The 15,702-nt window shown below is 53.1% G+C and overlaps 5 protein-coding genes across 5 annotated transcripts; 2 read left to right on the top strand and 3 right to left on the bottom strand.

The window, feature by feature from the left end:
* Positions 1-496: 496 nt before the first annotated feature.
* On the bottom strand, positions 497-1,429 carry QC762_120480 (uncharacterized protein; the record flags this gene model as incomplete). The annotated part of the gene is made up of 1 exon (XM_062886485.1): positions 497-1,429. One exon carries the CDS (start codon positions 1,427-1,429, stop codon positions 497-499), a length of 933 nt encoding a protein of 310 aa, XP_062749575.1.
* Positions 1,430-3,237: 1,808 nt separating this feature from the next.
* Positions 3,238-4,520, top strand: QC762_120470 (uncharacterized protein; the record flags this gene model as incomplete). The annotated part of the gene is made up of 3 exons (XM_062886484.1): positions 3,238-3,327; positions 3,387-3,537; positions 3,595-4,520. 3 exons carry the CDS (start codon positions 3,238-3,240, stop codon positions 4,518-4,520), a joined length of 1,167 nt encoding a protein of 388 aa, XP_062749574.1.
* A 1,484-nt stretch (positions 4,521-6,004) lies between these two features.
* Positions 6,005-9,811, bottom strand: QC762_120460 (uncharacterized protein; the record flags this gene model as incomplete). The annotated part of the gene is made up of 1 exon (XM_062886483.1): positions 6,005-9,811. The coding sequence occupies one exon, from the start codon at positions 9,809-9,811 to the stop codon at positions 6,005-6,007; it is 3,807 nt and encodes a 1,268-aa protein (XP_062749573.1).
* A 720-nt stretch (positions 9,812-10,531) lies between these two features.
* Positions 10,532-12,117, top strand: QC762_120450 (uncharacterized protein). The gene is made up of 2 exons (XM_062886482.1): positions 10,532-10,853; positions 10,931-12,117. The coding sequence occupies exons 1-2, from the start codon at positions 10,687-10,689 to the stop codon at positions 12,036-12,038; spliced, it is 1,275 nt and encodes a 424-aa protein (XP_062749572.1). The 5' UTR covers positions 10,532-10,686; the 3' UTR covers positions 12,039-12,117.
* Positions 12,118-12,645: 528 nt separating this feature from the next.
* QC762_120440 (uncharacterized protein) lies at positions 12,646-13,908 on the bottom strand. The gene is made up of 2 exons (XM_062886481.1): positions 13,547-13,908; positions 12,646-13,470 (listed from the first exon to the last, which is right to left on the bottom strand). The coding sequence occupies exons 1-2, from the start codon at positions 13,623-13,625 to the stop codon at positions 12,698-12,700; spliced, it is 852 nt and encodes a 283-aa protein (XP_062749571.1). The 5' UTR covers positions 13,626-13,908; the 3' UTR covers positions 12,646-12,697.
* Positions 13,909-15,702: the final 1,794 nt, after the last annotated feature.

Raw genomic sequence — 15,702 nt, 5'->3', positions numbered from 1 at the left:
TTTTAAGAGCCTAGTGATCATCCTTCAACCTGAAAGGCATGGTTCAGCAACCTACCTGTGTGTCAGCTATTTTGTGGTGACGATGCCCCTCTCAAACCGCTCACTTTATCCGGATGCCTCTCTCGAAACTGGTAGGAGACGTCGAGAGAGCACACCAGCGCTGAATGATGCCTAGACTTTAGCCGCGAGCTTTGCCTTTAGATTCAACGTTCGCCTGGGTCTTGAAGCCTGCAGTCCTCAAACATACCTGCCAATCCAGTTCTCGCGAACAGCCCTGCAATATTTACTACAACGACCTGAGGCCCAAGACCGGGAATCTACACAATTGATGATGGTTTTTCTACAATATCCCAGAGTGGAATGCTCAAGACGACTGCTTTTGCCAGATATATATATACCATTAGCGCCCATGACACAAATCCCAACCTGGTATCTAACCCGTATCCCGATTCCGAAACTCCCAAGACTCCAAGCCATCGCCTTCTTATGTCGCGACTCACCCCTGAATCCCCAGCAACCCCCTCAAGACAGCCTCGCTCCCCCTATACCACCGTCCCCTTGCCTCCAGCTCATCAACCCCGTTCCTGGCCCCCTTATCCTCCCTCCTTCTCTTCGCTTCTTTCGCCGCCGCCATCGCATTCCCCCTCTTCTGCTCCAGCCCGGCCACCTCTCCTTGCAACCGCTCCACCTCCTTCCTCTTCCGTGGAGCCTGATTCCTCAGCTGCTCCAACTGCCTATCCAACTCCTGCATTTGCCTCTTTTTCTCGCCCACAAGCTGCAGCGTCTTCGCCAGCGGCAAATTCAGCTCTGCCCTCGATCCCTTCCCAACCTGCTGCTCCTCCTTCAACCTCGCAATCTCCCTTTCCAACCCCTCCACTCGTCCCGGCAGCTCCCCTAGCCGAACAGTCTCCGTCTTGACCCTCTCGTAACGTTTTGCCAGCTCCCGCCCCCTCGCCTCCAGATCCTTGACCATGTCCGCCACCTCATTCTTGAGAGCCTTCAGCTCCGCCTTGGCAACCTTGTTACTGTCTTCCAGCTCGGCGTTTTCCTGGGGCGTGACGATCAAGGGCGGGTCGCCGACGATGGCGCGGATGAACTTTTCTTTGGTGACCTGCTCGACATAGGAGAAGCGGAGTTTGGAGAAGAGTTCTTTGTAGTGGAGGAGGTCGGCTTCGAGGGAAGAGGGGGTTGGGCCCGAAGGGGGGAGGGAGGTGTTGGAGATGTCGGAGGTGCGGGCTGCTGACGGGGTCTCGGACGAAGAAGCGGACGAGATGATCGGGGCGGAGAGGCGGATGATGGTTATAGGGGATTCTTCGTCCGAGGCTGAGGAGGCCGAGGGAACGAGGGATTGGAGTTGGGTGAGGGCGTGGTTGGCGCGGTGGGTGAGCGATTGGGGTGACGCTTTGGTTGGGGATTTGGCGCGGCCCATTTTTGCGGCTTTGAGTAATTGTTAAAATTCTGATATCTCTGGCAAAAGAAAAAAAAATAATAAAAAAAAAAAAGGTATTTGTCCCGTCGTGTTTTGCAAAAGGGTTGGTGGTTGTCTTCTGTTCGAGAGTTGCGCTGGCCATGAAGGTGCGCGATGCGCTCTCGAAAGCGCGCGGCCGGCAATCTGTTGACATTAAACCCCAAAAGGTGTTAGCGCGGGGCAGCAGTGCCAGACCCTAACCCTGATATTCATTCCTCTTGGAAATCCACCTCGGAATTTCAGAAAACTTCCCACGTGAGATCTTCCACCTGTTGTGCAATGTCATCCGTCAGCTCTGGGCTTTGTACCACACGCCCCCTCTTTTGTCTTAGTTTCTGTACCTAGACTACATTCAAAAAAGAAAAAAAAAATGTCAGAAATTACATACGAAGCAAGGGCAAATGCGAAGGACCTCGACGCCAACTCAGCGAGACCTCAGACATCTCCCGCTGCTGCCTGCAAACACTGATAGCAACCCCGGCAGCTGGAAAGCATGCAGCAAAACAATAGCCATCATGCACTGTGGAAGGAGAATGTGACTGGTCATCCTGGCATACTCGAACAAGCAAGGCAATCCCGTCTTGTGTTCTTTTAGGCTGCCCTAACATGTCGACAACCGGCAAGTGATCGGAAGCTTCACCCGCGGTCGGATAGATTGTTTACTCAAAGTCAGAAACAAAAAAAAGCTTCGACGGCTCCCTGACATCCATCCGTATGCAAGTGTCACCGAGTTTGGCATTTGCGGGGACTGATCCTCTTCCTGCCCGTCGACGATCCAGCGTCCCATCTGCACGATGAGATTAGATATTGGAACCCTATCACACAGCCCAGGCCCCCTTCTGCTGACCGCCAGCGGCCCATGGATGCAGGAGAAGCAAGTTCGCTACCCAACCACCGGTTCTTGCGCGCTCGGAATACAAAAGAAATTCGACAATACATGCTGCTCGACAACACATGCTGCAAACCAGCGCGGGGTCTACTCAGCCCAGAGAGAAGAAGCAAACCTTGAATCAAGACTGGTCAGCCGCCTCTCTGGCCGTGCCCGGTTTGGGAATACCCCGCTTCCTTGGACAGAAGCTTTGTCATGCCGTTGGCTGCTGGTGTCTCTGCTTGGCTAGAACTGCAGCAAGGACTCGACCTTGATTGGATTCTGTAGCCAGCCACTTCGATCACCCACATCGAACACGGCTGTGAGGAGTTGGGTGGTTCCAGGGTTGCTTGCCTCTCTCGTTCTCTCGTTTGAACAGGAGCAGACTTGGGGGAAAGAAACCGGCAGGCTCTGGTAGGAGAGGCTTGACACACTTTGTTTGCTTTTTGAGAGTCGTGCCGAGTTTGGACCCCATCATTAGAAGTCTAGCTCGACATTGCCAGGCTAGTCGTTTCTAGTAGTGGAAGCGTCGATCCGCTAGATCAGCTAGAGAACAAAAGGTTGTGGGTGAAGATCTAATTGGGGGATCACTTGGGCGCCCCCTATCCTCTGTCTCGAGAAGCACGGTCCATATCAAAGACCACACCCCCAACCCCATGCGAGCAAGTCACAGAAAAAAGAAAGTCATTTTGGGGAATCGAGTCCGACTGCTCCAGAGTTGTGGCTTGCTGCGCACTACAGTTTGTCTCAGTTTGCCCTAGGGACCACCCTGTATGAGGGTCGAGTACTAAAAGTTGGGGGAGGGGCCGACTGCCCAGGACCCGTCTCCTCCATCTTCTCTCTCGCTGTAGTCTTTGTTCGCACTTTTTGGCTGGTGATATCTGCCTGTTTTGGTCCCGCAATGGCAGTCTCTTCTCCAGCTGATCCCCCTCCGGTATGGGTTCGAGCCGGTGACCCAGCTGGTGGACCTTTCTACATTCTCGTTTCTAATGCAAGTCTTCTTTCTTCTTGGCCCCCCTTTCCATGTGAATCCTAACTGACCTTTGAAAGCTGCCTGACCAAACCGACGCTCGAGAATTTCGTAACTTTGTGTTTTCTCTACTTCATAAGAAGTCAGAGGTCTTTGTTGGCATCCAGGGCGAACAGAAGAACAAGGGCTGGGTGCGGATTATCGGTTTTAGCCACTTCGAGAATTGCAAGAGTAAGGCCTCTCCTGTTGAGCCGAGAAAGAGAACGCATGCTGACCAGTTTCGGGCAGGAACGCTGGCAATTACTTACTACAGGGGTCGTCCCATCAAGGTCGATGACCCTGGATACAGAACTGGTGGTACAGGAGCCGTGCAGATAGTCAAGCCGTTCGACCGTGATCGGGTCTTGATCGTTACCCACGAAGATGCGCTGGCTCTCAATAAACCCCCTGGTGTGCCGGCACCGGCACGTAACTACACGTTGGAGTCAGCAGCTTGGGGGTACCAAGCCGCAGCAGTTCCTCGCAATGCCGGGGCCATGATGCAGCCGGGGCCGTATGGGGTAGTCAGCTGGATGGGACAGCCACAACCGCAGCAACACCCCCAACACCAGCACCTTCAGGCGCAACTGAACCCCCAACAACAGCCAGTCACCTCGATGACAGCAACCTGGGGTAACCAGGCTCAAGTTGCCCTGTATCATGGGCAGCCTCAAGTAGCTCATGCGGCACAACCTCAACCAGCCCACTCGGGGTATTATTCTCAACAAGCACTTCAAGGTCAACTACAAGCCTGGTCACACCCGCAACAGCAGCAGCAACAACAACAACAACAACAACAAAGCCCTATCTCTCTAGAAGCCCAAGCAGCTTTTCAACTACAACAAGCAGCCTGGTCTCAACCGCATCTCTACGCTGTCCCATCCATTCCTCAGCCGTACTTCCAGCCCGTCCAGCCAGGTATGGTAGCCGGTATGCCATACTGGGGATTCCCGCAGATGCCGGCCTACTATGGTCCTCAGGCACAACAACCGGCATCGAACGAAGCTGCCCAGGCTCAAGCCCAGGCACAGGCTCAAGCGCAATGGGTATACCAGCAGCAGCAATTTCAGATGGCTTATGCCGGGATGTTCCAGGCTGCTCAACAGCAGCAGCAGGTTCAGTATTCTCAGGTAGGCTTACTCTCTCGATCACATCCACCTTTGCTTATCCTCTGACACCGTTGCGAGCAGACCATGTAGAGAGCCCACGCACGTCCAAAGTCAGTCTTTATGAGACACCTTGCCATACATAGCCTTCCGATGCCCAAACCTCTCCGCACACGGCACATATCAGCAACCAGACAAAAATATATCCCCCAACATGCACACAACCCACCCCCCTCATGCTCGACATCTCTTTATCACCCTCTCTTCTTTAACTTCCTTTCTGTTCGGTTTAACCAAAAAAAATAAAAATAAATGGTGTTTCCTTTTCTCAAGCTGGGGGTCACCGGAATCGCAAGCAGGTAAAACAACAGGGGCAAATTCTGCTAGGGACAAGAAGGCAATGGCAAAATGACACACTAGGTTAGGTAGTTTAGGCGTTTCTTTCTTTCTTTTTTTTTTTCTTTTTCTTTTTCTTCTTTTTTTCCTTCCTTTTTTCTCTCTTTTTTTCTTTCCTTTTTTTCTTTCCTTTTTTTTTTTCATTTTTTTCCTCTCTCGCAATGGAACTTTTCTTCCTCCTCCACAAAACCGATTGACCCCTAATACGTAGTAAATCACACCTACCGTCATGACAAGGTCCCCGCTGAAACATGATGCCTCTTGCTACATCTCCTGGCCCGGAGACAATTAGTGTGTCCCCCTCGCACCTCCCAAGATCTCGATGGGCTGCATTGTATGTATGTATGTATGTATGTATGTATGTATGTATGTGATAGCTCACAATCCGAACGGCTCTCTCCGTCGGAAGTGGTCCGGTCGTTGTGCGGTGAGAAGGACTGGTGGATGGACCGAGTGGCTTGGTGGCTTGGTGGCTTGGTGGCCTGGTGGCTTGTGTGAGGTTTGCCTGGTGGCTTGGGGGAAGAAACTTGTGGACAAAATAGGGCGAGTCCCTTGATGGTTGCGTGTGGTAATGCAAGTCTAGACACGGACTTCCAAATTTATGTTCACTGCCTTCCTCCTCCTGAGAACAAACAGAAAGACAAGCGCTGGATACTAACATAATACCTCGTTACCTAGCGCTTCCAAACCTAACCCATAACTACCTACATTTGACCCGTAAGGAAACCCATAGATAAAAATCCCCCCCCCCTACAAACATCACCTGTCTTTTTACGTTACGTAGCCATGACAGGGCAGCAGCAACTGTAACAAAAGCAACGAGAAGACAATGCAAAGTCGTGTATGTGCCGTTGAACGACAAGCAGGCAGAAACAAATACAGTGTAGCAAAGCAATTGCCCGCCTACAACCCTTCCGGCAGAAAACCAATCCACCAATCCCATTCCTTCCCTTTCTTGCAGATAAAAACGACCCCTTGAAAGTATTATGCGCGAAGGATACCAACACGGAAAGAAAAGCCACACAAACGACACCGCTACTCCGCTTCCACCACCGCTTCCACCACCGCCCTTGTTCCCAATCCTAGACCTTTTATACACTCACGCCTTCGATGTTGTTGACCATAACATGTCCCTGACAAATGTTAAAAAACCGCGCTCAGAACCCTTCAACAATGCCATAGGCCTGGTTCCTGTGATACCCACGACCGTACTTGACAGTTATCTCTTCACCGTCAAACAGCTGCCTGCTGGCAACAATCAGCATCCTCCACTTGCCTTCCATCTTCCTGATGGAAATCTCGCAGGAAGGATGGGCGGAATGCCTCACAACCCGCGCCCAGTTGCCCTGCTCCTTGGAGTAGAGCTCAGCCACGACAACATCGTCAAGATCCGGACGCCGAAACTCCATCGTCCACTCCCGATTAGGGATCGCTCCGGGAGGCACCAGCTCGCCCAGCATCTCGCCGATGATGTCATTAGCTCTAAACATTCCCATAACACGCACCCCGCTGCCCTTGCTCCCGTCAATCGACACCCGTGGGATGGCTGGTACAAACCTGGCGTGACAACGACATGACTTCTTCTTCTTACAGACGTTGCACCACTTCTCATGGAGCACAGCTGTCGGGTCCACCGGCCACTGCCAGGACGCCTTCCAGCCCACTGGCTTTGGCCATTCGTATAGCGCATGAGGGTTGAAGACGTTGGCCGTGATGTATTTGTACTGCTTGAGCATCGGCCCCAGCTCCTCGGTCGAGAGGGCAATGGTGTCTTCAGACTCGAAAACAAAGGCGGGCAGTTCGCGGCTCTCCCAGATGCAGCCTTGTAGGGTCTTGCCCACGGCGCACATAGCGCGAAGGAACGGGTCGTTGAGCTGATGGTGAAACATCAGCACCTGGTCCTGAAAGAGAGCCAGCTGCTGAAAGGCTGGATCGGGTGGAATGACGCAGAGAAGGCCGCCGTAGGCTCCGCAGATTGTCTTCCAGCACTTGCCCTCTCGGATGTAATCGTTCAGCGTGTGCCTCTCAGCTTCGGCCCAGCCAAGCTCCTGGAGCAAGAGATCAGTAGCATCTTGCTGTGCCGGCTGGAAGGCCGGCCTAGCTCGTTCCTGCTCTTCAGCTTTGGCATCGAGCCATTCTGCGAGCTTCATTTTGCAGAACCGACCAAGAAACGTGTTCAGCTCAGGCTCCTCCCCGGCAACGCGGTCGAGGTTGGTGACAAGGTCTAAGCCCGACGGCGTCGGGTTCTGTTCTCGCACACAACGTCTCCAGTCACTGATGAGCCGCGCCAGCCGGTCAAAGCCAGGTCTTCCAGACACCTGCTGCGGCTGAATGTTGTTGTACACGTCATCTTGACATGAGCGAAGTAGCGTTGCAAGACTTGAACTGGCATGAGTGAAGTAGCTCGGAGGCATCTCTGGCTCCGGATCTACCCCGAAGGGATCCTCAAAACGCAAGTACTCCATCACGCGCTGTCTCTTTGCCGAGCGAGGGGATAGCGGTTCCGTCGGTGCAGGTCTTCTGTTATGAACAAGCCTTGCGGTTTTCCGAAGCGGCTCTGAGCTTGCTTGTCGCGGTGGAGGGAGCAAGGGGAGGTTATGATGATGTGAGAAAGGGGCAGCCTGATGGGTGGTCTGGAAGGGTTGTCCAGAGGCGTCTAGGAAAGTGTTTGGATGGCGCAGGAGCTGTGAGCGAGGTGCTAGGTCTTGTTGTTCTGCGCGGAACACGGCATTATCCCACCCAGGAGCTGATTCGGATGGAGGTTGTGATCGACGTGGCTCCGATGTCGTTGTGGCAGGTTCAACGGCTACCGGCGGCGGGGCCGCTGGGGGCTGTGGCGATGGGTCGGGTTGCTTAACCGTTTGAGACGGAGTCACCATCCCCGCCTCTGACGGTAACCGAAGGACCGAGCCGAGACTGCTCTCTCGCGGAGGCTGGAAACCTTGAAACGTATGCACCTTGGGCTCCGCCAACGGCTGGCTTGACGGCTCGCGGCGTTGTACAAGTGCTTCCGGCCGCACCAAGCCGGATTGAGATGGCTCACAGACGGCAGAGGAGCTATGCTCTGGCGGCGGGGTGACAGATTGCGTCAGTTGGGGTGCAGCTAGGGGTGAGTGAGATGGTGGTAACCGCTGCTCTGGGGCAGATTGAAACATGGACGACCGTGCTGCCATCCTGGCCTGTTCCTCTTGGTCTGGCCTCTCTCCAGAGAGCCTGGCTTGTTCCTCCTGCGCCGCCAGGCAATTGAGATCACCGTATATGCCAAAGTCGGTAGCCTTCATGGCAAACGGATCGGGGCAGTTCCTGTCGCAGAAACGGTAGTTCGGAGGGTCCTCGGGGGATGACATGTACTCAACATTGACCGCCAGAGCATAGTTGGGACCCAGGTTCAGTACCTGATGGTACGTCCCAGGTTCTGTGACCACCGCTTGGCCGGGGATGCAGTAATCGAGAGTGTACTCGATGCCCCATTCATCCAGTTTGGCTGGTGGGATGTGGCGACTGAGATGACGGACGGCCTGCGAGCATCGGCGCATCTCGGGATACGCGGCCGCCATCCTCTCCTCCAACCTGTCTGAGAAGGCTGGCTTGACAAAGCACCAGAACTTGTGCTGGCCTGACCGGAGGAGATTCTCCGACCTCACATGGGCATCTTCTCGATGCATAGTGGTGATAGTTAGTCCTTCCAAATTGAAGTACACATATTGTGTGTTGATGCCTTCGAGAATGGTCCGGCCTCTCGATTTGAGCCTGTTGCCAGGATGGAGCTCGATGTCATCGAACAGCGGGTTGCCAATGATGTAACCCCGTGTGCCCTTGGGAGGGTTCGCCGCCGAGGTGTTCCAGAGCTCCTTTTGTTCCTGTAAAGTCCACTGCGTCTTTGCCGAAACAGGAAATGGAAGATGCGGAGGCGTGAACCGTTTCTTCTTGCCCGTGTCGACCTTGACTAGTCCCTGCTTGTCGGCCAGATAGCGGAACGAGGTTGCGTGGTCTTTGCTCGGGCGCTCAACCTTTCGTACCTGAAGCGGAGGCAACTCCCTGACCTGGAGCTTGAAATACCCCCTGTCCTTGACGACGGGGTGATTTGAGTACTGTTCGAAGAGCTCCTCGTTCAAGTCGTTGACATCCTGGTACATGCAGTCAAAGAGGGGTGAGGCCTCGTGTGGCTGTACGATGGGTTCATGATAGACGGCTCCGTTTGACAACGTGATGCCTCGGTCCTGTGGCGTCTGACTCTTGCTGGCCTGAGCTTTGCCTCGCGAATGTGTCTCAGTCTGACCTTGATCCTTACTCTCCGTCTGACTTTGAGGGCTCAATGGACTCCGAGGGGTGAAGTCTGGCTGTGGCTGTTGTGACTGATGAGGATGCTGATTGACCAAGGCAGGTGATGGTGATGCAGGCTCTGAGTTATGGGTCGGTGGTGTATTCGGCTTAGAGGGTACTTCCACCGACACAGCCGGAGGTTCGAGTACCCGTGAGGCTCCAGATGGGTGTCCCGCATGGTGGACAGGAGCGAGGCTGCCGCTCCCATTGGCCTGAGGCGGAGGGGGTTGCGATAGTGATGGCGCGAGAGCTTGTGAAGGCTGTCGTGAGGATGCCTGTGCCTGGTTTCTCAGCGGTCCATCATCTGGTAGGCCGTTCGGTGGCAAAACTGGATGGGAAGCTGGTGAGTTGTAAGATACCGGAGTATCGGGGCCTCTGGCCGGCGGAGGCGTGTTGTGTGATGAGAGCTGCTTATCGACACCTGTGGACACTCGGTCGAGACGGCCCAAGATGTCTTCCATAAACTCCCGTCCGCCTTTTGTTGTCGGGCCTTTGACTTTGCGGTTGTGCAGAAGGATCTTATCGTCGAGATAGTCTCTCAGAGCATCTCGGATCAGGCGCAACTCGCCGCCGATCGCATCGGCCTCGACCTGCACGGCGGCCATTGTCGTCTTCACAGTCTGGTGCGCTGCACCATTCATCAAGCTGGAGAATTGTGGATGGAATGGATTGCTTTGCTACTGCACTGGCCCGTGCTGGTGCTGGCTGCCCGCCGCCCTTTGGCACTCTGGCTGGGGTCTTGGGGCTAATTGAGGGGCTGGGCAGTAGACTGGCCAGAGGGGTTCAGCTTTAGCTAGTGCGTGCGAGGTGGGGCAAGTATCTTTGACCATGAACCTTTTGGTTCTCGATGGCAGCAATCCATTGATCAAGAAATCGATGCATGCTTTGTTGGAGAATCCGGGGTTTGTTCTCTTGTTCCGCAAACAGAGCTCTCAGAGTTGCCGCTGCTGCTGGACCTTTGTGGGCGATTCGCCTCGCATCACAGGTCCCCTGATGCTACCTACCCGCAGTTCAAGTTTAGCAGGGCTATGACAGTACGTTCCATTGAACCTGAGTTTCAAACCCCTGTTCGGTTTTGCGTGGGGATTGCCTTGTGGTGAGATCATGTTGGAGCCGAAGTAGAATAACGTCTTGATGAGATGGCATTTGTAAGATAGCGAGAGTGTATGTTCATTTTTCACATATCTTCCATTGTTTATAGGCCAGAAGGCCAAATCAAAGCTGGTGGTTGAAGGGGTGTTGCATAAGAAACGATGTTTGATGCCGTTGCCAAGGCAGGACTGATAAGATAAAAGAAATATATGCGATAAGTGCCTGATAAGGATCACAACTGGCTGAGCCGCAGCTGATCGGTCTGGCACACACCACCCAGTGAACTCCAAATGCGCGAGGAGGCTCAGCAACCTGCTCCGCCAACCGACCACCTCAAAATTCCCTTCCGCCTTACTCTTCATCAGTAATGCTGTTTTGTTAGGGTTTGCGCCCTCTATTCTTTATTTCCTTCCCACTCTGGTGGATGGCCTTCGTCCGCTTTTCGCATTCTGGAAAGGTTGAACACACGGCAAACATGGCAAACGATACCTTACTCACAGATGACTATGTGGCGGGCTTGTTGGCAAAGGAAGCCAGCGATGCCTCCATCAAATACTCGTCAGTCGGTCTCGAAGCTTTCCGATCTTCCAAGTATGTTTCACCGCAACCTCCATCGTCATGGCCATCTCATCAGGACCACCCATGCTGACTGTACGCCCAACGACCAGGCCGGCGAACAAGGCGAAGCCCAATACCAATTTTCTCGGGCGCATAATAAAGGAGACTGCGAATCACAACAAGGCCCTCCTTGCAAAGGAAGCCGCTGAAGCCCAAGCCCGGCTCAACCACCATACCGAGGTCGAAGAGAGGAAGCGACAGCGACTCAACCCCACCAAGTCTGACATTCGGCGCCGCCAACTTGGGGCTATATCTTCCATTTTGCAGGGTCGCAAAGGAGGCGAGAGTAGCCATACCAAAAGCGATCGAGACAGCACCAAGGAAAGGAGGAGTGACAGAAAAGACCGCCACTCGGCCTTAACCAAGACTGAGCCTTCCCAGAGTCGCGAGTCCAAGCATGGCGACGAGAAAGATCGCGAACGGTCCCACCGAAGGGTTGACGACGACACAAAGCGCTCACATCACCGACGGCACGAAAGGTCACGGTCCCGCTCTCCTGGGCACAGAGAACGCAGAGAGCGACGACACCGGGATCGCTCCCCCCTCAGCAGCGAGCCGGAGGACAGCCTTCGCCATCACTCCAGGCCGCATGGAAGGAGGTCAGGGAAGGGCGGTAGAGACTGTGGCTCTCATTCACATAGGCGACACGAACATGACGAGCGTGACGAGAAAGATCAATCACGGTCCAGTCGGCATTCCAGGCCGCATCGCCATGTGGACGAAGAGGACTCCGATCCCCTGGACGAGCTGATAGGCCCAGCACCTCCCTCTCAAATGTCGGAACCGCCAGTTCGTGTCCGAGGAAGAGGCGCCGGTGCTCCTAGAAGGGGCGCCGCGGCGATGGATAGCCGGTTTGCGGAGGACTACGATCCGAAGAACGATGTGCCGCTGGATGACATCCTTAAGCAGGACACGTCCAGCAGCAACACCTGGGACTCGGCTGTGGAGTTGTTCCGTGACAGGCAGAAGTGGAAGCAACAGGGTGCTGACAGACTGCGGGCTGCCGGGTTCACAGAGGAACAGATCAAAAAGTGGGAAAGGGGGGGCAAGGAAAGTGAAAAGGACATGTTTGACTCGGTCAAGTACACCAAGAAGGGTGAGCAGAGGGAATGGGATAGGGGGAAGAGCCACAGCAATTCGGATATGGATTTGGAGTAACGGGTGTGGTCATGGGGCTTTGAACACGACGAGTGCACGGTAGCGGGGTTTCTGGGTGTTTTCTTTTTTCTTTTCTTGTTTTTTTTCTTTTCTCTTCTCTTTTTTCTTCTTCTTTTCTTGTGCTTTTCCTGTGCTTTTCTTGTGCTTTTCTTGTGTGTTTTTTGTGTGTTTTTTGTGTGTTTTTTTGCACATCGAGGTTCTGCATATACTGGGCGTCGTTTGGGTGAGGCCAAATCTGATTTGTTTTGGAGGAATCGGTTGGTTGCATGGAGCAAAGGAGTACTGTTCAACATCAACTTGGGAGAGACAGTGAGTGGATGGCGATGATTTCTTGTTTGTATCTTGTGTAGAAAGGCTTCCTTGGGAAGTGGCTATGAATAATCGACGAGATTGATGATACCCGACATGACATTTGACTTCGGATGGCAAGATTGGAAAGTGCATATTCGTCTTGCGAAGTGCTGGCTCGAGATTTTTATGTACATGTCGGTCAACATATGAACCGAGCCGTTCCCGTCTCACACTGCCTTCATGTTCCCTTAATTTGGTAGAATCAGCTTTTTGCCCGTTCCCATTCTCCATACTGTGCCCATGACAAATTCAGTATATTGACACATCTCTTATCGCCATCTCGCATCCCCCTCTTCTCTCAGCACACACTACCGACTCCCCCAAGCAACCTTCTCCCCCCTCTTCGTCTTCAAATCCCCCTCTTGTTTCGTCTCCACCACCGGCGCCTCCTGTTCCGGCGCAGCAACGGCAGCAGAAGCATCCACCACCTGATCCGCATCGCTCTCGTCATTCGTCGCCCACATCCTCTCAATACAAAGCTCAAACGGCCCCGGTATCCTATCCGTCAACCCCACCCCAATGCTCTTGACCTTTTGCCTCAAGATCTCCGTCTGCGGCTCTACCACAAACCCGTGGTTCGTCCTGACGAAATTGTTCCACTTGATCAACACCGTCTCCCACTCTCCGGGCTTCTTGACAAACAATCTGTGCTGATGTAGATCCGTCGGCACAATCGATTCTGTCTGCACATTGACAAAGTAACTCCTCCCGTCTGATTTGACTCGCAATGCGAGGTAGATGTACGGATCGATGTCCCACAGTCCTCTGGTAAAGAGATTACGCGGCCGGTCTTGTGTTCGAAACGCGGCATACCCCGTTCGTTTGATATCTGGTCGGTCGGCTGGGAGGTGGGTAGAGATGTTGCCGTAGAATTTGGCGTAGCCGGGGGAGTTGGGCGATGGGAGCTGGGAGGCGGGGACAGAGCCGGCTGGGGGGGCGACGATCCAGTCGAGGTGGGAGGTGGAGAGGCCGCCGATTTCGTCGTCGGACATGACTTTGCAGTCTTCGATGGAGGAGGGGGTGCGGAAGTCGAAGAGTTCGCGGGGACCTTGGGGGCCGGTGACACCTTCCATTTTTATGGCTGGGGTGGGGGGGGGGGAAGGGAGGGGAGGTTAGTGATGATGTGGGAGAGGGGAGGTTGGAGGGGGTTAAGGTACCGATGTTGGAAAGACGCTTGAGCTCGTCCATGCTTCGGCCCCAGAAGCCTTTGTAGCGGAGGACTCGTGTGGTCTGCATGGTGGGCGATTGTCTAGCTCGCCACTGTAGACTTTGGGCTATGTATAACAAGGGTCGGGAGCTTCGAGATATCGAGGGCCAGGTGCGGGCAACAATGGCTCGATGTTCGCCGGTGGTGTTGACTATGCGCAAAGAGCCCGGTTGGCTCAAACTTCTATGCGCATTATCGCAATGGCGGTAGCTGAGGGTGTGGTGGTCGGGGAGTGGAGGTGCACCTCAATGTTCCATGCGGCGCAACGGCTTCCAGAGGTCCAATTCTGGGGATTGGAGCTCTGAATTGCTGGGTTTTACAGGACGTCATCAGAGCAATCAGAGCGCGGGACGCCAGTGGGGTGGTCATATAGCTTCGGATTTGGTTTTCACGTGGGGCTCTTGCGCCAAGTCCCTGCTTGTGCTCAACCCTAACCCAGACCATCATCAAACCCAACGTCTTCACATTCTTCTCCTCAAACACTGCGGCACCAGCACCAAAAAGCACCCGGTGTCGTGCCAACACTATTCTGTTTTGATCTCGTCACATTTTGGTGTTTTTGACAGAGCTCCAATCTGGCCTGCTCTCGGGATAGCCTGGCTCGACTCCAAGTTTCTGTCCTTGAATGGATGGTGAGCAACCTTTTCAGAAGGTTTCGATATACCAATCCATTAAATATATGGAGACTCGTGATTTAAACAAGATCGTATTATCTGTTTTTACGAGAGAAAGGAGAGATGAAGCGATGGTCTTTTCGGCCAAGTACTCCTGCGTTCACATCCTAAATATCTCGCGACAGAGCGTCAGACAGGTGTTCATCAGGCAACCAAGTCAATCTTTATATGAAGCCCTTATAAGAACTATTCGCATAAAATAGTTATATGCAAGTCTGTGGGTAGAGGGTTGGTCTATGCCCTACTCTGTCCCCTGACTCTTTTCTTTTCCATCAAGCCTTCAATGGTCAACAATATCCTTGTACTGCCCATAACTGGAGGCGATGAGCTTCACTTTCAGAGTACCTAAGTTTTGTTTTCCAAACAGAGACATCTGCATTTTTAAAGATCTGTTCGGACGAAATTGATTGCTTTCCACCTTTTGTAGGACTCTCACTACATGTCCGCTGGTCCACCAACTCCCTACTCTTAGAAGCAGACGGTTCCTTAGTTGGTATACCCAATGAACGGGCAGAATACATTCATAAATTCTGTAAAGAGACACAGGCAAATGTCGGGGACTGCTTCAAACAATGCAAAAGGCTGCTTGCCTTACTAGAGAAATGCAGGAGACACCCGACACGTTGGGCTTGACCTCAGTCCGAAGAAGAAGATCACCTTAAGCCTTGAAAAAGCATCGTCAATACACTCCAACTCTTAAACAGAGTTGATACTGTGACATAAGCTCCAGATATACCGGCTATGCATTCTCATCATCAAAGCACCACTGTAAGCGGATGATGGCTCCGGCACCATCACTGCAGGATTAGCCTAATTTTGTGCTTTGCTTAGTTTGTATCACGCCTCACAGCTTCCACGCCAGCTTCTCTTGGCATGGAATCCATCAAAGTGTGTGTAACCTGAGAGCGAGATATCAAAACGCGGGTACGGTACCCGTATACACCTCTTCAGACACTCAACGATGATTGGTTCAACTGCACTGCCAAGGCATAACGTCTTTGGACCCAAGTTGTCGGGCGCTGTGGTTTTGTGTGTGTGCGTGATTGGCTGCTGTGTGATATGGACTTCCCGCTGGCTTCATGTAGGTAGTGTTGTGAAACTGGCATCGTCCGAGCATTTACCATCTTAAGGAATTCACCGCCTACTGGAAGTATGTTGCCCGATCGTCGTAAGAAACGGCCGTCATTTTTAAAATTGTTTTCCCGCTAGTTCTTGGCGCACCCTTCGGCATAAATGCCAGATGTTCGATTCGTACCTTGATCAAAACTCCATAGTTTAATAAGCCTTTATGTAGAATTTCTAGCATAGATCGTGGCAAGGCTGTCGTAAATAGTGTATGCTCGGACGAAGTGTCAATACTACTTCAAGCAAATGCAGAGGGATGGGTAATACAGGCCAGTACCTACAGAGGCACACACTGCAGCGGTGCGCC

This window comes from Podospora pseudocomata (assembly GCF_035222375.1).
Source record: "Podospora pseudocomata strain CBS 415.72m chromosome 1 map unlocalized CBS415.72m_1, whole genome shotgun sequence".
NCBI lineage: Eukaryota > Fungi > Ascomycota > Sordariomycetes > Sordariales > Podosporaceae > Podospora > Podospora pseudocomata.
The sequence above is the reverse complement of the archived record's forward strand: the minus strand, read 5'-3'. Positions and strand labels throughout refer to the sequence as shown.